At 38.8% G+C, this 18,468-nt stretch overlaps 1 protein-coding gene across 2 annotated transcripts in view; it reads left to right on the forward strand.

Moving 5' to 3' along the window:
- The window catches only part of TRPA1 (transient receptor potential cation channel subfamily A member 1), a 64,303-nt gene that overhangs the window by 12,302 nt on the left and 33,533 nt on the right, over positions 1 to 18,468 (forward strand). For both annotated transcript variants that reach the window (XM_048840931.2, XM_075125121.1), the window contains exons 7-12: positions 1,410 to 1,546; positions 3,747 to 3,795; positions 13,411 to 13,510; positions 14,633 to 14,733; positions 16,715 to 16,884; positions 16,972 to 17,136. In XM_048840931.2, the coding sequence (XP_048696888.2) occupies positions 1,410 to 1,546; positions 3,747 to 3,795; positions 13,411 to 13,510; positions 14,633 to 14,733; positions 16,715 to 16,884; positions 16,972 to 17,136 (722 nt within the window). The remainder of the gene's footprint in view (positions 1 to 1,409; positions 1,547 to 3,746; positions 3,796 to 13,410; positions 13,511 to 14,632; positions 14,734 to 16,714; positions 16,885 to 16,971; positions 17,137 to 18,468) is intronic.

Genomic DNA, 18,468 nt, shown 5'->3' on the forward strand with positions numbered 1-18,468 from the left:
CACTGTGAAATGTGAGAAACACTGAAACCAGAGTAACACTGTGGAATGTGACGATAGGCTTGAAAGCAAAAATATTACTGGCATGTATTTGTGTTCTGAAGTGCACTTCCAGTTATACAGTTCTTAACATCACTTTGCTGGAAGTTGAGACATTTAAAATAATGTATTTCTGTTATAAAAGCTAAATGAAAAGCATATAGTATTTACAAACAGTTATTTCAAGGGGAAAGTTTGCAGAAAAGGCCTGCAGTGACAAACGGGACGTTGAATGCTCTAGGAGAACAAATTATTGACCGGACCCTGTTTGTTTTTCTCATGCAAGCTATCTTATTGACTTCCACAGTACTCCTTGTGTGAGTAAAGACTATTAGTAAGGATATGGTGGATCAAGCAACATTTACTCACCTAAAGACTGTAGTACTTTTTATATCTAAAAAGTCAAATTCTGCTCACCACGCTCTGACCACTAGTCTGATTGTAATAAGTAGGACCTAGGTAACAAGTGTTGTATTAACAGTCTTATGTTTTTCATTCAGTTTTTTAGCAAATACATATTAGATTACTTGTGTGAGTGAATTCTACTCATGTGAATATGGATTACTCACATACTTACTGTGAGTAAGGATTTACATGACTTGGCTCTTAATGACAAAAAGATAGGTCTTTCCTTTATGTATTTGTTGTTTGGATATGTAGAATCTAAATGAGATCATCTGGTGGTGAAACTGTTAATACAACACTTGTGCTTTTTCTTTTTGGTGAGTGGATGGTGCAGGGAGTATTTAAGCATGGATATGGCATCATGAAAAAGACTATTTCAATTCAATGAGACTTTCTGATCATTAAAAGTTATACATGTGTAGCCAAAAGGAAAAACACAGGACCGCTCAGACATCTATCAAGGGTGGATATGATTCACCCAGTCAAACAGATCACATATAAATAAGGGCTAACAAGCAAACAATTACTGTTTATAAAATGAAGAAATTGGAAAATGTACCTCAGGAAATAAATCAAATATAATAATTAACATGACAAAAATGACTACCTACAGATGATTTCCTCTGCTTTAGCATCCAACCTTCAAAGCTACTCACTGTGGCCATTATTATTCTAGCTACAAAGGACAGCTTGGACTTTTTCACAGTCCATCTATGTCATTCAGTTCAAGGGGCTGCTGTTCAATGACTAAGAGTATCTGGTAGACCTTAAAAATTATCTAATTAACACTGTATTATTCCTAGACTTCTGTGGCCTAATATGTAAGAGTCCAAGTGTACGAACTGAAGTGTGGTCTCCTGCATGGCAATTCATATCACTGAAGTCAGGCTACGACTCATCTTTTAAGCAGATAGAATTGATTGAAAAATAATTTGATTTTAAATTGTGCCGTATAATCCTGTTTGCAGAATGAAAAATGCACAGCTCTTCATTTTGCTGCCACCCAAGGAGCAACTGAGATTGTTAAATTAATGATGTCATCCTATTCTGGTGATGAATCTATTATTGATGCAGTAGATGGGAATAAGGAAACACTGCTTCACAGGTAAGAGAATCCTCTAACATTATATTCATAATCACTGTTTCAGTTCCAACAATATCCAACAATATAACTTCAACTGATGAGAGAAAACAGGGGATGTGCATCCACATCTGGAGGGGTTTCTCACTGATATGGGAATTCAGTAGGTAGGTGATCTCACAAGGACACACTGTAATTGGTTGATTGATCAAGCTGCTGGATGCCTGGTGTCCTGTGCCTAGGGTCAAGACCAGAGAGAGATCGAGATTCTGGCATCTCATATGGTACATTCAGCAATGTACACTGCCTCTTTGAACTGGAAAACTATTCTAGTGTAGGGTCAATGGGCAGACAAGCTGAAAGAAATTGCAGTACTGGAAAAGGGATACTCATGGGAAGATAGAAGATGACATTTTGGAACTATCAAAAGCCTTTTGAGGCACCAGGCCAAATAAATGCTAAACTTGGTTTACCAGGATTCAGTGGACCTTCCCAAACAAATGAATGAACAAGGAATGTTAAAAACGCACTGGAGTCTATTTCACTGTTCTGTAACAGCCATTTAGTGCCTGATTTTCAAAAAAATCACGGTGCAACTGCACATCCATGCACAGTTTCTATGCCTGCTTATGCAAATCACGCATTTGTAAATGGCCATTTTTACATGTAACGGCATCTCAGCCCGGAGTAAATTAAAGCAGCAGCAGTAGCAAGATCAGGATTTTGCTGTTGAAGAAAGGCAGGAAAATAGGAAAGCAGGCATTCTGCACAACAGCAGATGATTTTTGTCACCACCCAATGAATTTTGGCTGAGGAATGTGCCACCAGGCATCACAAGAAGAGTTCATTGTTAACAGGATTCCTCAGAAGACTCCATAAGGTAGGTAGGAGCTCTAATCTGTTAAGGGCAGCAAGCGTGTGTGGGATGAGACCCAGTTAGAGTCCTGGGTTAAGGCTTCAGTTTGAATATTTTACAAAGCCTATGTCCTGTCATCTTGGAGTTTCTTTTGTCCGTATGCTAAATATTTGATCTTCCTGGCAGGAGATATCTCCTGTATATAGAGTAGCAGCCGTGTTAGTCTGTATCCGCAAAAAGAACAGGAGTACTTGTGGCACCTTAAAGACTAACAAATTTTTTAGAGCATAAGCTTTCGTGGGCTACAGCCCACTTTATCGGATGCATAGAATGGAACATATAGTAAGAAGATATACACACACACATACATAGAAGGTGGAAGTTGCCATACAAACTGTAAGAGGCTAATTAATTAAGATGAGCTATTATCAGCAGGAGAAAAAAACTTTTGTAGTAATAATCAAGATGGCCCATTTAGACATCAGGAATCATAACATTCAAAAACTGGTAGGAGAACACTTCAACCTCTCTGGCCACTCAGTAAAAGACTTAAGGGTGGCAATTTTGCAACAGAAAAGCTTCAAAAACAGACTCCAATGAGAAACTGCTGAGCTTGAATTAATATGCAAACTAGATACCGTTAACTTGGGTTTGAATAGAGACTGGGAGTGGCTGGGTCATGACACATATTGAATCTATTTCCCCATGTTAAGTATCCTCACACCTTGTCAACTGTCTAAATGGACCATCTTGATTATCACTACAAAAGTTCGCCCTGAGGTATGTTTTAATTCGTTCTCTAGTTTTGGTATGGAATTGATTACCATGGTCAGAATATTCCCTGAGCAGGGTCAATGCAATTGCAGGGCCTGATCTGGCATTCTGTACACATCCAAAGCTTCCAGTAGGGTCAGTGGGAGTTCTGGGTGCCATATCCCATTGAAATCATTTGGAGTTTCAGGTGTACACAGAATAAGTTGAGCTCCTGGTGCATAATACTTTGTATCAACATTTTGTGGTATTATAAAAGGTACTAATTTCTGGCTGTATTGCGGTCAATAGGAGTTTTACCGTTGACTTTACGGGGGAGGCCAGGATTTCACTCAATGAGTTTTTAGCATATCTGTATAATTGAACATGGTTAAAAATCCAAGGCCCACAATACAGGGAGTCCACAAGGTCCACAATAATTTATTCTATGAGCTTATTATAGAGGAAGCATTTTTGGTCTGTCTCTTTCTCTCTTGTTTATATAAAGAAAATCATTTGAAAGCACTGAAAGAAGGCAGCAGATGTAGAAAAGCATTGGGCTTTACTTTTAAAGTTCATTGATCTTTCTAAAATAACTATATGTTTTTCCCCCCACAGGACTGCATTATTTGATCACTATGAACTGGCAGAGTATTTAATTTCAATGGTAAATATTTAATCAAGGAATATATTAACAAAGATTGTTGCTAGCTACTAATGCAGGTTGTGTAGAAACATCTATTAAAGACTTTTACTTAAAAAATAATTTCCTGTTTAGCAAGTACAGGAAATTACAAAGAGGAATGTTTCTTCAGGAACAGGTTTTTTTGTTTAAATATATTTCATAATACACAGCTGCAAATTACAGTACTGCTGTAGTTATGATTCCACTGTAGCGTTCTGTAGGGATTCATAATGATGCTGCAAAACTGATTCTGTATTTGTATTTGAGTTATTCAGACAGAGTTTTAACATGCAGAAGTGTTTGTAGAATATGCCAGAATGATTCAGTTGGCCTCACTTTTAAAGTAATTAACAAGGAAAGGAAATAAAACTTAAATATACATTTAATTTAATTCATTTGCTTTTTTCAGAAGTGAAATCTCACACCCACCGTGTGTGTGTGTGTGTGTGTGTGTGTGTGTGTGTATGTGACAGGCATCACACAGATGTTTCTAGGTGGGGAAAAGGGTTCATGTGTGGTCCAGCAATATCTTGTACACACACACACGAGATTTATTGGGTTTGTTCATGGAATAATTGGGAAAGAAAAAGGGGAAACATAGTTGAGGCTGCTGCTGGCTAGAATGTGGGTGCACATTAACACCGATGTAGATTATAAGATTTTTATATTCACTGTATGCTCTACTATATTACTATATCCTCTGTGTTAGTACAGTGCTGAGCAAATTGTCAGGAGTCAGTAGAGCTATGCCAATTTATACTAGCTGAAGATTTTGCCCTTAATGTTGTGTCAATAGACAGTAAATGTTAGAAATGTTTTAGTCCGTACAAGTAGTTGTCCTTGTCTTAGGAACTTTAGTAAAAGTGAGCTATGGAACCAGTTCTTTTTTTTTTTTTTTAAATATCAGCAAATGCTGACACTTGGCATTAGAATATATAAACTTATCCTTGAGTAGTAACAGGCACATATATGTTTTCACCTGTGAAGGGTAGGTACTAGTTTGTGAATGTGGAAGTCCATGTGCACAAACAATTAGAGCCTAAAGGATGAAAATCCAGTATTTAACACTGTATTTGTTAAGAATGAACTTGCATTCCTTTCTGATGTTCTCTAGAATGTTTTTGTTGCATTCCTGAGGTCTGGCTGAGCTATGCTCAACGTAGGATCCATGCTGGAAAGTGAAGGTGACTATCATGTTCCTGTACCCAATATGGACTGGTCTCAAAACTGGCTTATACACACCAGATGTGTTCATCATTAGATCTGTTAATGCTCTGCCATGTCTGGCTGAGGTTCATTGAAATAAGATATTTTACACAAAGTGCCACCTATGTCTGAACAGTATAATACAGTTTAGCTTTAGCATTCCATTACATCTCCCCCTTTAAGTTCTACATTCTTACCATTTACAGTATTTATACCAGGGGTTCTCAGACTGGGGCTTGGGACCCCTCAGGGGGTCACAAGGTTATTACATAGGGGATCGCGAGCTGTCAGCCTCCAGACCAAAATCATATTTCATTTGGAATTACTTAAATTCTGCTGCAATGAATTGCAATCCATTGTACATCACTAATTGTTCTGGAATACCAAAGTAAGCAAAAGTGCTCTTCAGTTTCTCGATAATACTGCAACATGTTAGGTCTTTCAAGTACATTATTTCTATATGCCTGAAAAAATAGTCCACAATGACCAGGTAATGATATCCTCTGAATTTGCATAAATCTGCCATAGCCTCTTCCAAGGTCTTTCTGGTACAGGGTGTTTGTATACTGTGGTTCAGAATTATCTCTTTTGTGCTCAATCTCTGCCCCAAAGTCTGATATCATCAGCTTCCTCCATATTTCTCACTAGGCCCATCATGGGTGCTGAGAAGGTTGTTGGTCTTAGATCCCCTAATCACATACACTCTGAATGCAAAGCTTTTGCGTTTGTAAATTGTTTCTTGATGAATTGGCCTGTGCATTTCAGAGTATCTCCAGGGCTAGTCAGAGCTGTGTCAGGTGTCTTCAGCTCTGGGAGGGGTTGAAGGTGATTATAAGTGCTGTCTGAGGTGACTGAGACATCAGCTTCTGAGTCAATTTTAAAGTCAATAGTCATGCCATGAATATTCAGTTTCACTGTCCAGGCAGGTTCTATGTCATTGTAAGTGATAGGTCCCCAAAACAAAGGCTCTTGATTGTTTGTAATCTGAGTTAACTCCCAGCTGTAAAATGTCCATATTTCATGCTTATTACAACCTGTGCCTCTAACTGGACATTCCTCATCTCTTGGGATATGACTTTTTCCACACCTTGTGCATGTAGGCTGGAATGTGTCCCTCTCTTCTTGCATCGGGGTTTTATGATCATGATTTTTAAGACTCAAGTGTCTGCAGTTACTAAGCTAGTTTCAGGTTTTTAAGTTTGTCAAGTTTCTCTAGGTTTTCCTGTTTCACCACTATTTTGCTATTTGAATAGCTATGGCTAGAATGAAATCTATCTTCAGTTATAGCTGCTGTGAAAGGTTTTTAACTGTTAGCCCAATAACCAATGTGTCTCTGATATATTTATGTTTTGCATTCCCCAAATCAGTTTTCAGCCAAATATGTAGAGCTCTATATGTAGAGCTCTTATAAAACATTCAACCTTTTTCCTTGGTTCGGAGTTCTCTGGTAAAAACATGCTCTTTCATAAACAACGTTTCTCTGAGGTATGAAGTATTCATCAAACATAGCCAAAACCCTTTCATAGTCATATTTGTGACTGTCTTCAGTAATTTTAAAGGATTGAAAGATATGATCTGCTTGCTTCCCCATAGCATAAATTAAAGATGATACCTGTATATCTTCAGTTTCTTTGTGCAGCTTGGTAGCAATGCAAAATTTTTCACAATATTTTTCCAGTTTGTCCATTCTGAAGGTTTATCCAAACTGAAGTTCTCTGGAGCATTGACAACTGGCATGTTGATGAGATCCTGCAACCTTTGTTGCTGTGTTCCATCTGTCTGCAACCTTTATAGCTGTTTTCTTTCTGTTTCTGTTCTTATCTTACTCCTGACACCATGTAATGTTTCTGTATCTGGTATCGACAGGGCTCAGAGTTTGCTTATACACACCAGATACGTTCATCATAAGATCCTTCAGTGGTCTTCCAGGTATGGCTGAGGGTCATTTACATAAGGTATTTATACACTCATCGCTGGTTAGTGGATGAACAGTATAATACAGTTTAGCATTCTATTACAGTGACTATGTGCTGTCTTTGCACTTCTTGCTCCCTGATGCAGTTTGGAGCTTAATTAAGACCATCTCAGGATGCCTGTAATTTGCAGTGTCTTCTAATAACCCCCAAAGTACCACCTAAGATCAACAAAACACTGCACATTTCAGCTGTTACCTCTGTTTCCTCTCTCTTTGCATACTTCTGTGGCATCTTCTACACTGGATATGAGCAGGGTTAAATGGGAAAGGGTGGTATAGAGCTGATTGTGTCAGTCAGAGATTTCACTGCTCTATGGGACTCATGAGCTCCCAGTTTAGTGCAGCTTTCCTGCCACAACATGGCTAAGGATCCTGCCCATTGTCTCCATAGTAAAAAGAGAGAAATATTGACTTTAGGTTTGATTATCACTTGTATCCTTTAATACTCCGCATCTCATTTAAGGCATGTTAGCTTGTATAAACGTTTATCTTATTGTAAGTGCTTTTTCTACTTGGAAATAAAAATGGCAGCTGTCAAAACATTCTTAACAGGTATAAAGTTATACGTCGTGTTTTAGACAATGAGAGCCTGATCATCCCCACAAAAGCAGAATTCGCCTGTAGCATTATACACCCACTTTGTACTCGTGCCCAATGTGAATGACTGCACAAGATGCAAAGCAGTGGAGAATCAAGCCCTGCAGCTAAAAATTGAACTAATGGTTTGTTTTGTTGTCCTCATGTAGGCCCTGATTCAGCATAACACTTATGCATATGCTTAAGTCCCACTCAAGTTAAAGCATTTGCTTAAGTTATTTCTTGAACAGAAATTGATATGCTTTAGGGTTTTGCTAAATCAGGGCCTTAAGAAGCAAAACAAATTAAGCTTGAAAAAGAAAATCTAGGTCATTATTTTAAATGTTTTGAACTTTATGTATCTAATTTTAAAAAGGGTATTTGCAAATTGTGGTCAATTGTGTATCCAATACTTGTGCAATTATATTCACAACTATGGTATTTGCATATGCACATAGACAGTTCTTTGTCTCTACTGTATTGGAAAGCATCTGATTTGTGCACACAAATGATGTAATTGCATACACATATTAGGCATTCAGTTGTGTGTGAGTAATTTAAAAAAATCAGAACAGCAAAGTCAAAATGTTCACAAATGTGCTTTAGAATTGGTTGTATCATTTTCCATTAGGACTTCAGGCTATCATGATTTAGAATTCTGTTTGTATACTGGACAAGTTAGCTTTGAGATCTCTTTACATGCTCAAGACCTCCTGAGTTAAGGATGTCTCTCTTAAGGACTGCCTCAGTTAAGGCATCTTGAGTTAAGAACATTTTAATGAAAGTTTCTCTCCCTGAAGTGATTTTATATCACTAAGGGGCTTCTTTATTAGCCCTTTATTCTTTTTTTCATCTTCTTTTCTTTCATATTTTCGTTGTCTCCCTTTTCAATTAAAAAAACCTATATTAAATGCAGGAATAACATTAAAGTAATGTTAAGGAGAACTAAATTACACAAAAGTCAGAAAATTCAAGGTTTGTAGAACACTGATAACTTGAGCATGTTATAAATATACATTATCTTCTATTCCTGATGTCCTTGTTAAATATATATTTTAATATACTGCTCTTAATCTTGTTAAATACATTAAAACATATATGATGTACAATATTGTTGAATTCATGTTCCTGAGAGGTCAACAATAGTAATGTCTGGAGTAAAGGTAACCACTCAGAATGTTTATGTAAATGGCTACTCATGACTCACTGCAGCTGTGTCATGTGAAACTATATTTAATCTCTGATTGACAATCGGATAGGAAAATCTCTGTTTGATTGGCTTATCAGAAATGAACACTTTTTTTCAGTTGCCCTCTTAAGTTATTGAATGAATAGTAACTGAAAGGCAGGGGGCAGGGAATTATTTGTTATCCTTAAGAAATTCATGGCCTTGCTGGATAACTTCCTGGTGTTTCTGGTCGTTATGTATATAACAATCAACTTACCACTTTTCTATGAACAACAAGATTTATTATTCCTCAAGTTAAATATTGATTCAGGCTTTGGTTAATAATTCTCTTGTGATTTAGGGCCTGATCCAAAGATAGTTGAAATTAATGGAAAGACTCCCATTCACTTCAATTGACTTTAGATCAGACTTGCATTAGATGTTAGATTAGTTCATCTCTCAACTCTAGAAACGTCCACATCACAAAATCCACCATCGAAGCTGCCACGTATTGGCCCTTTACTTGCACTCCCTGGCAGTCTGAGCAGAGAAGACAATGATTTAATGGGCATAGAGATCAAACTACATTAATTTCTGGATGTGATTCCTCCAGGACAGGTGTAAAATGCAGTGGTATGGTGGTTCGGAAGAGGCTTGCACAGTTGCTGCCTATTATGTGGATAGGTAGGGAACCTTATTAATCAGGGCTGTAAATTTGGTACATTTCCAGACCACTAAGTCTATTATTTTCAAACTTGGGTCCATTAAAATAGGCACCTAACTCCAGGGCTGACCCTAGACCAAATGGCGCCCCAGGTGAAGAGTCTCTTTGGTGCCCCCCCATTTGTTAAACTTTTGAATACCTTATTTTTATGGCATTTCTAGCCCATTTCATAACTTTGTTGCACAATTTGCATGTATGATTTATCCATGTCATATAAGTTGATAAATTTGCACACTAGGATCTGTAAATCTGTATGCCACATGTACACAAATCAAAAAGATTTTCTCTAAGCTTATAGAAACTTTTTAATTTTAAGAATAACTGAAATGTACTAACATCAAGATATTGAACTGTGTACCAACATTGGGTGGACCAGTATTCAATAGTATTACAGTAGGTGACAGTCTTAGAACGTTAATCCTAGTCCTTGAGTTCAAAAGGTCACTTTTCTCACCTTTGCCCTCATGGACTGAAGCACAGCATCAGAGAGATCCAAATACTAGCCAATGCCACTTTCAAATGATAAAATAGCAAGTGATGTCAGTTTCACATCAGCTGTCATCAATCGAAGATATGTTTTAATGAGCCCAAACGTCAAAAAACTGCGCTCACCGCTCGCAGCTATGACCAGCAGCATGAGCAGAATCCACACATTAGAAAAAGTGTCCTTCAGCTCTGCTTCAGAAATAAATTGGAGAACTTGGAGTGGAGAGTGTGTCTCATGTCGCAAAATGTGACAAATATTGTCCAATTCACCATAGAGGGTTTTATCATTGACTTCCGAATATGCCCCACATGTCAGTGTCTGGTGAAGGTCTGTACAGTTGTTCAAGAGTGGTTTCCTGTCCACTGGTAGCTTACTAAGGTCATACAAAAAAACCCAGGTCTTTTCATGGTGTTTCATTTATCCACACTTTTCTTTGATGGACACCCAAACAATGTCAATGACTGAGCAAAAAAACACTCTTGAATTTTTATTCCGAGGTTCCCATCACCTCATCTCTGCCCTCAGAACCAAACTGTCTCTTCTTCGGATGAATACAAGTTTCCGTGAAGACAGGCTCAACTCCTAAGTTTTCTGCCATTTCTTTGTAAGCAGTGATGGCATCCTCAAATTCATTGTCTCTGTAGGCCACAATGAAATCAAGGCAGCTTCTCATCAAAGTAGTCGCGGTCACGATGTCCATCAAGTGAGTTTGTAACGCCTTGCTTACAACGCCTTGCTTTACTTGGAACAGGATATCTTGCCAAACCACAACTGAGACCAGAACTTTGAAGTTAGTGATCTGGTTTGCCAGGGCTTTGAGCCTCGTATTGCATTCCAGCCTTGGCTTTACTTGATTGTGCCACTGCCATCAGCGCATCAGTCATTTGGTACTTCACTGGCCTCACGCTGTCAATGTGGCTCTCCCAGCAAGTGTCCCTTAGTGGCTTTGGGGTCTGATTTGTAACACTGTCCATGAGGATCTTCCACCTGATAGTTCATGCTGAAAATAGGACGTGTATTATTTGCAGTACTCCGAAGAGAGATACTGAATCTGAAGAAGATGATGCTACATCTGACACCACCAGGTTGAGGAAATGGTAGCCACAAGTCATGAAGAAAGCTCTTGGATTCAGTGCAAAGATCCTTTCCTCAGCACCACTGTTTCTTCCCTTCATGTTCATGCTGTTGTCCTAGCCTTGGCCATGGCAGTCCTAAAGCTTTATTTTATTCTCCTTCAAAACTTTCATAAATAGTTCTGTTAGGCCTTTTCCAGTAGAGTCGTCCACAGACTGGAAAATAGATAGTGTTCCTTTACTTGGATACAGCCATCCTTGTCATCAACAAATCTTACTGTAAATGACATCTTTTCACTGTGACTAATATCAGGAGTGCAGTCTATTATTACGGCATAGTACTTTGCTTTGCTGAGTCGCATAAATATGTTGTCAAACACCTTCCTTGCCATAAGGTCAATCAATTCATTTTGAATTGTTTTACTACAGGAATGGGTCATAGCTTCTTTACAAACTACTCAATGTAGGTATTCATGCGTGACAGTGTCATATTTCCCAAGGAGCTCTACCAAACCGAGGAAATTACAGTTATGTTTAGTGAACAATTTATCCAACGAGCCCGGGAGAGACAAATTATTCTTTGCAAGGAAGAGGGCAGTTGAGATCAGACACTTGAACACATTTCTCCAATAATGGGTTTCTACATTATTAACGTACTGGTTTTCTGCATCTACTCATTTATTCAGCTTGAGCCTGGACTCAACCTCCATCCATTTGGAGTAGGCTGTAAAATGGCTGGGTGACTTTTCATGTTGCTTCAGAGCATCAGCTAAGTTATGTCAGTAATTTTAGCTGGAAAGTGCAAGCAATGATTTGACATTCTTGTCAAATATTTTGCAACAAAACTGGAGCACTTTCTCAGTTGATTTTGAATAAGCTAGCCATTGTCAATTCAGTTTCTCACCATTCTCGAGCACTCTTTCGCAAGGTGACTTTGAGAAATGTCACTTCCGCTCATTTACTAGAAGCGTCATATCTTCAGTTTTGCCTGGCCCGTTCAAAATTTTACGATCAATATCAGCAGAGTTTAGGATCGCTGGCCATAAAGCAGGATCTGATGTATCGATTTGTGGTGTGCAATTTTTCTCACTACTGTTTCTGTAGTCATGTGAGGTTGATTCTTCTTTATATTTTCTCTTCTTTTCATGTAAACCAGATTTTTCTTTGTTATTACTCTCCTTTTCATGTGAGCCACATTCTTCTTTTTCATCACTCTCCTTTAGCTTGTCAGGAAAACTGGACGATTCTCCATAACTTTCCTCACATTTCCATTACTTATCTTCATGTAAATCTGCTAATTCCTTATTAATATGACTTCCATCATTTATACTTCACTCTTCAATTTCTTCTGCACTGGGACGATTGCTTCTACCTAAAGCCCAGTCTATATTGTTCTGTTTCAGATATTTTCCCATCAAATTTGCCCCTTGCTGCAAACTAGATTGCAATTGAGCTTTTTGCTTCCTATACTGAGCTCCTGAAGGCTTCTTCAGGGGCATCTTTTATTTTCTACGGGGGGAAAAGAGACAGTATTAGGGAGAGCAAAAGTCTATGTTCCACAGTCTTAGAAAGTCATCAAACATTACGTGTTAAGCATGTCAGAAGAGGTAACAGTATTTCTTTTATATTATTGCGTAGGGGTTTGGTAGATATCTATCATCATTAAATATGTCCTTTATTAATTGCTACTTACACTCTTCAAATCTTAAAACACAAGTACACTTTCACAGTTACACAATAAAGCAAGGTTCACATTATTGCGGCTGGACATTCACTTCACTTCACGCTTATATCTCACTAACTGACTGATTGGCGACGCCCTGCCCCTTATGTACCACGAGGGCATGGCTGACAACATTCTAGGAGGTTCAAGGAAAATATAGTTCTCAGAAAGTCTGGAAGGTTCCACAAGATTCTACAACGGTCCAGAACTTTCTAGGATGTTAATGAAAAATGAATCCAGATACAGAATACCTGAAACATTTTACTTCAAACATTCTATTTTCCCTTTTGTCACTAACAACAAAACCAGCACTCCAAGCTTGGCACCCCCCAAGCCCAGCAACCTAGCTGGTCACCTGCCCCTAAATCCGGCCTTGCCTAACTCCACACAAAGGACCTGATATTCCCCAGCTCAGCACCTCTTAAAATCAAGATGCTGTTATTTAGATGACTAAATATGGATTTAGATACCTAACCTTAGCCACTCGAGTTTGAAAACTTTGACCTAAATTCATTTAAATTAAGAAGGAATTTGTTTATTGAACTTACATAATTTAAAGCATGTGAAAGTGTCTAACCATGCCTGTAATTCTGCTCAGTTTACAATTTATTGCTAAACAGAATTTGTTCATGAATCTATGATAAACCTGGGTTTTTTCATTGCAGGGAGCAAATATTGATAGTGTTGACATTGAGGGTCGGTCACCACTTCTGCTGGCTACTTCCTGTGCATCATGGAAAATTGTGAATTTACTACTCTCAAAAGGTACAAAGGATCAAACAAGTATTACATGGGGGTTGGGGGGCGGGTTCTGAGAAGGGTCCATACAAGTTAAGATTCTTTCCCAAGGGACTCCTCTTCAAGCCCCCTACCTAGATAGCAGGCACAAGTGAACACATGAACTGCTCCATGCTAGCACCCTCTACAGTGCTAAATCCTCAGAAGGGGAAAGGAGGAGGCAGGGCCATGTCCCTGCCTCTCCACATCAACCTACAGAGTGTGTGGGCTGTGGAAGGAAAGCACATGCTGCACCCTCCTAAGGGTTGGTGTGCACTCCCCCTGCACTCTCCACAAGCTCAAGGCAGCTCTGCACTACTGAGTACACAGAGAGGGAACAGAATTATTGAACATGAAGATACCACTTTGACATGGTCAAGTTTCTGACCATTAATGGATTTTAAGTATTAAACCTAAACTGCAGTAAGTGGTCACAGTGTAGTGTCACCTGAAACTTTACTAACTACTGCACCGTTAATGAAGGTTCATCTTTAATTGTCAGTTGCCACATTTTTAAGAGTAAGCTACTGTAAATATTCTTATGAGTATTTCTCTCATTAGTATTTATAACATTAATTTTTATTAACAACAATTCTTTTTTTTTAAATAGAAAGCTTATAGTAAAACTATTATGGACTTTAGAAAGACACTCTCTTGCTTCCAATAAGCAAGACACTCCATTTCTGTGTTGCCCAGCTATTATTATGTTATAATAGATTATTCATATAACAGCACGGAAGTAAACTGATATTAAAACATAGATTTCCAGTTGAAACAATATGACTATGGCAGCAGTACACTATGAACCTGATATATTTAGAGGTGTTGATCATGCAGCCTCCATTCACACCAGCAGTTGTGGAGGCTCAACGTTTCCAAATATTAGACTCCTATAAATCTGAGTGCTGCAGTGGAACAAATGAAATTCATACGTTACTGGAAATTGAAAGCTTAGAGTCAGTCGAAGTCTTGGTGTGATATTTGTTGTTGTATTGGCTGAAATAATTGTATTTTTAATTTCATTTTAGCGTGTGTATTTTAATCAAACATGGCTAGTTATCAGAGGCCAGTAGTTTTGAATTGCTAGTATTTATCTCCATATTTATTTAGGAGCAAATATCTCTCTAAAAGATCAGCTTGGTCGGAATTTCTTGCACTTGACAGTACTGCAGCCTGGAGGATTACAACATCTGGATGAGAAATTTCTGCAGGTACAGTGAGGATCTATTTGTATCTTTCTCTGGTGAATTCAATATCTTTGTCCAACAGTTTAAGGATTCTCTTTTCTTCCAGAACATTTATGGAAATTCATTTTATTTGTAAACTCACCTCACTGTCCCCACAGGTTAATTTAAATAGATACAAATATAAAAATAAACATGACCAAGCCAATAATACGGATCTCTCTGGCAGGCAAAGGAATAAAGTTATTTGCTGCCAGGGGATTGAATGGCTCAGGAGATTAGCAATATATTATAGAACCTTTTCTCCTACTTTGCCCATTAAGAGGCACTCAAACCTTGGGATATGCTGCAGCAAATTCTTAAGGAAGTCTCCATTGCCTGGATTTCAGTAAATCCCCAGCCATATTTTAAAACAGGAGTATCAAACATAATTCTGCATTTGGCCTGTTTGATGTATTTATATGGGCCACATGAAATATTCAGATTCTCTGGAATCTAAGATTTCATTTAAAGAAAATATAGTAAGTTTCTAGCCCTCATAGCTGCAGAGATAACTTTTCAGATGTGAGCCGAGTATAACTGCTGCAGTTATATCTGCCTGAATGTGCAGACAGCTTGAAACCATGAGTCAGAGGTGTGAACTCCCCATATTAATCTGATTGGAGAATCAACTTTAAAGAACAATGATGATACTTGCATGTCACATTGTCAACTTTTAAAATTATTTAATCACTGATTATTTCAGTGGATGGAATGGGGTTAGGAGCTGGGAGTGAAGTACACTGGACTGGGAATTGGAAGTTGCCGCAGGAAGGGAAATGCAGAGAAAAGAGGAAACTCACAAAATTAGAGGAGGGAAAGAGAAAGGACGGGAAGGAAGAGAAACACAAAGCAGAAATCAAAGGAGTACTTGTGGCACCTTAGAGACTAACCAATTTATTTGAGCATGAGCTTTCGTGAGCTACAGCTCTGATGAAGTGAGCTGTAGCTCACGAAAGCTCATGCTCAAATAAATTGGTTAGTCTCTAAGGTGCCACAAGTACTCCTTTTCTTTTTGCGAATACAGACTAACATGGCTGTTACTCTGAAACAAAGCAGAAATAGTGATGCCTCAAGGGAAGCATATTCCCTCACTGAGTAGTGAATGTGACAATGAGGCATTGAATAAATAACTAAATGTTTCATTACTACCTAAAGACTCAATTCTCCTATTGCTCTCTGTGCAAACCTACTGACATCAGTGGGCATTCCACTGTATACTGTGGGGAATACATACTCCTAAATTTATACCCCAGCCCATGGAACACAATTAAACAGAATTTATTCCTCTGAATAAGTTTGACACGTCTTCTGTAAAGGTCTTCACTTCCATTTGAATTCCCCGGAGAACGGTGTTGGCAAATGCTGTCTCCCACCTCCTGAGATTGAATCTCCGCTGTAGTGCAGCTGCTCCCACTTGCACAGGAGTTCAGTTTCTGCCTCTCTGTATTACTGTGGGCAAATTTAGCCTCAGGTAATTTATGACCAAATTTTTTCACCTACTGATGGCTTTGCAGGTGTCCACACTGCAAAATTACCAACATCCTCACTGGCCTCTTTCTTAATGGCCCCACAGAGAGACCAAATATTCAGGAGGCATGTAGGCTGACATGCCTTCATTTTCCTCCCTAATGTGGTTGAGGTGCATGGTGTGGCAGTGTAAGAGAATCTTGTACTTCCTGTATGTACCTGTTCTGTGGATAAATACAGAGCTTGAGGGCCCAATACTGCAAGTTGCTGAGTTCTTCTTGTGAAGTGTGAATTCACTGAAAACCATCAATCAGCATACATATTTTTAAAACGCTCTCTTGTTTTTGTTGTTTTAATTTTATCTTTCTTAAAGTTCCATAAAGATTTTTTTTTAAATGTAGCTTCAGGAAATTACTGCTAACTAACTAGGACAGAAAATTACTGCTAACTAACTAGTAACATTGGTAATATGTATACAACCATTTCCATTTGCCAACAGATGAAACATATTAAAGATTTTGTAGTGGAAGAAGATGACGAGGGGTGCACTCCACTACATTATGCATGCAGACAAGGAGTGCCCTTCTCTGTAAATAGCTTGCTCGACTTGAATGTTTCTGTCTATTCTAAAAGTAGAGACAAGAAGTCTCCATTGCATTTTGCAGCCAGGTAAGTGATGCAGTCTACACAATGTATCAATGCCATTTTATCCATCCAGATTTTCTCAGTATTAACTTGTACGTTAATCTTTTAAAGCTATGGGCGCATCAACACCTGTCAGCGACTTCTCAGAGACATGAATGACACAAGGCTTTTGAATGAAGGTGATAAGAAGGGAATGACTCCCCTTCACTTGGCAGCCCAAAATGGTCATGAAAAGGTTGTCCAATTTCTACTGAAGAAGGGTGCCCTCTTCCTGTGGTAAGTGTATGGGTTTTCTTTCTTTAAAATAATTAGAGTTACTGAGCTACTTTATTACTTACATTTTGTATTCATCTCTAAAGTTGTGCTGGATTGTCCACACAAGTTTGCATTAAAGCTAAGGTATGAATTATCACATGTACACTAACATGTATATTACACTTTTGTTTAAGTCATTAAGAATATTCTACAATGAACCTGATTCAAGGGGCTTTTCATATAATGCGTTATTAGTCCGGGACAATTCACTAACACATAGGATGTCACAATATTAACATGAAATAATTTTAATAGAAATAAAATTGTGTGCATTTAATGTTTGTCAGTTGCCTTAAATGTACAATTCAACAGTACTACAGTGTTGTATGCAGCATCAGCTGTTAAGTGTTAGTACCACATGACCTTGAGCGGATCACTGCGGACTACGTGGCTCTGGGAAGAAGGATAAAGGAGTTTGAGGCACAAGTGGTGTTCTCGTCCATCCTCCCCGTGGAAGGAAAAGGCCTGGGTAGGGACCGTCGAATCGTGGAAGTCAATGAATGGCTACGCAGGTGGTGTTGGAGAGAAGGCTTTGGATTCTTTGACCATGGGATGGTGTTCCATGAAGGAGGAGTGCTAGGCAGAGACGGGCTCCACCTTACGAAGAGAGGGAAGAGCATCTTTGCGAGCAGGCTGGCTAACCTAGTGAGGAGGGCTTTAAACTAGGTTCACCGGGGGAAGGAGACCAAAGCCCTGAGGTAAGTGGGAAAGCGGGATACCGGAAGGAAGCACAGGCAGGAATGTCTGTGAGGGGAGGGCTCCTGCCTCATACTGAGAATGAGGGGCGATCAGCAGGTTATCTCAAGTGCTTATATACGAATGCACAAAGCCTTGAAAACAAGCAGGGAGAACTGGAGGTCCTGGTGATGTCAAGGAATTATGACATGATTGGAATAACAGAGACTTGGTGGGATAACTCACATGACTGGAGTACTGTCATGGATGGTTATAAACTGTTCAGGAAGGACAGGCAGGGCAGAAAAGGTGGGGGAGTAGCACTGTATGTAAGGGAGCAGTATGACTGCTCAGAGCTCCGGTACGAAACTGCAGAAAAACCTGAGTGTCTCTGGATTAAGTTTAGAAGTGTGAGTAACAAGAGTGATGTAGTGGTGGGAGTCTGCTATAGACCACCGGACCAGGGGAATGAGGTGGATGAGGCTTTCTTCCAGCAGCTTGCGGAAGCTACTAGATCACACGCCCTGGTTCTCATGGGTGACTTTAATTTTCCTGATATCTGCTGGGAGAGCAATACAGGGGTGTATAGACAATCCAGGAAGTTTTTGGAAAGTGTAG

The sequence above is a fragment of the Caretta caretta genome, chromosome 2 (assembly GCF_965140235.1).
Source record: "Caretta caretta isolate rCarCar2 chromosome 2, rCarCar1.hap1, whole genome shotgun sequence".
Classification (NCBI taxonomy): domain Eukaryota; kingdom Metazoa; phylum Chordata; order Testudines; family Cheloniidae; genus Caretta; species Caretta caretta.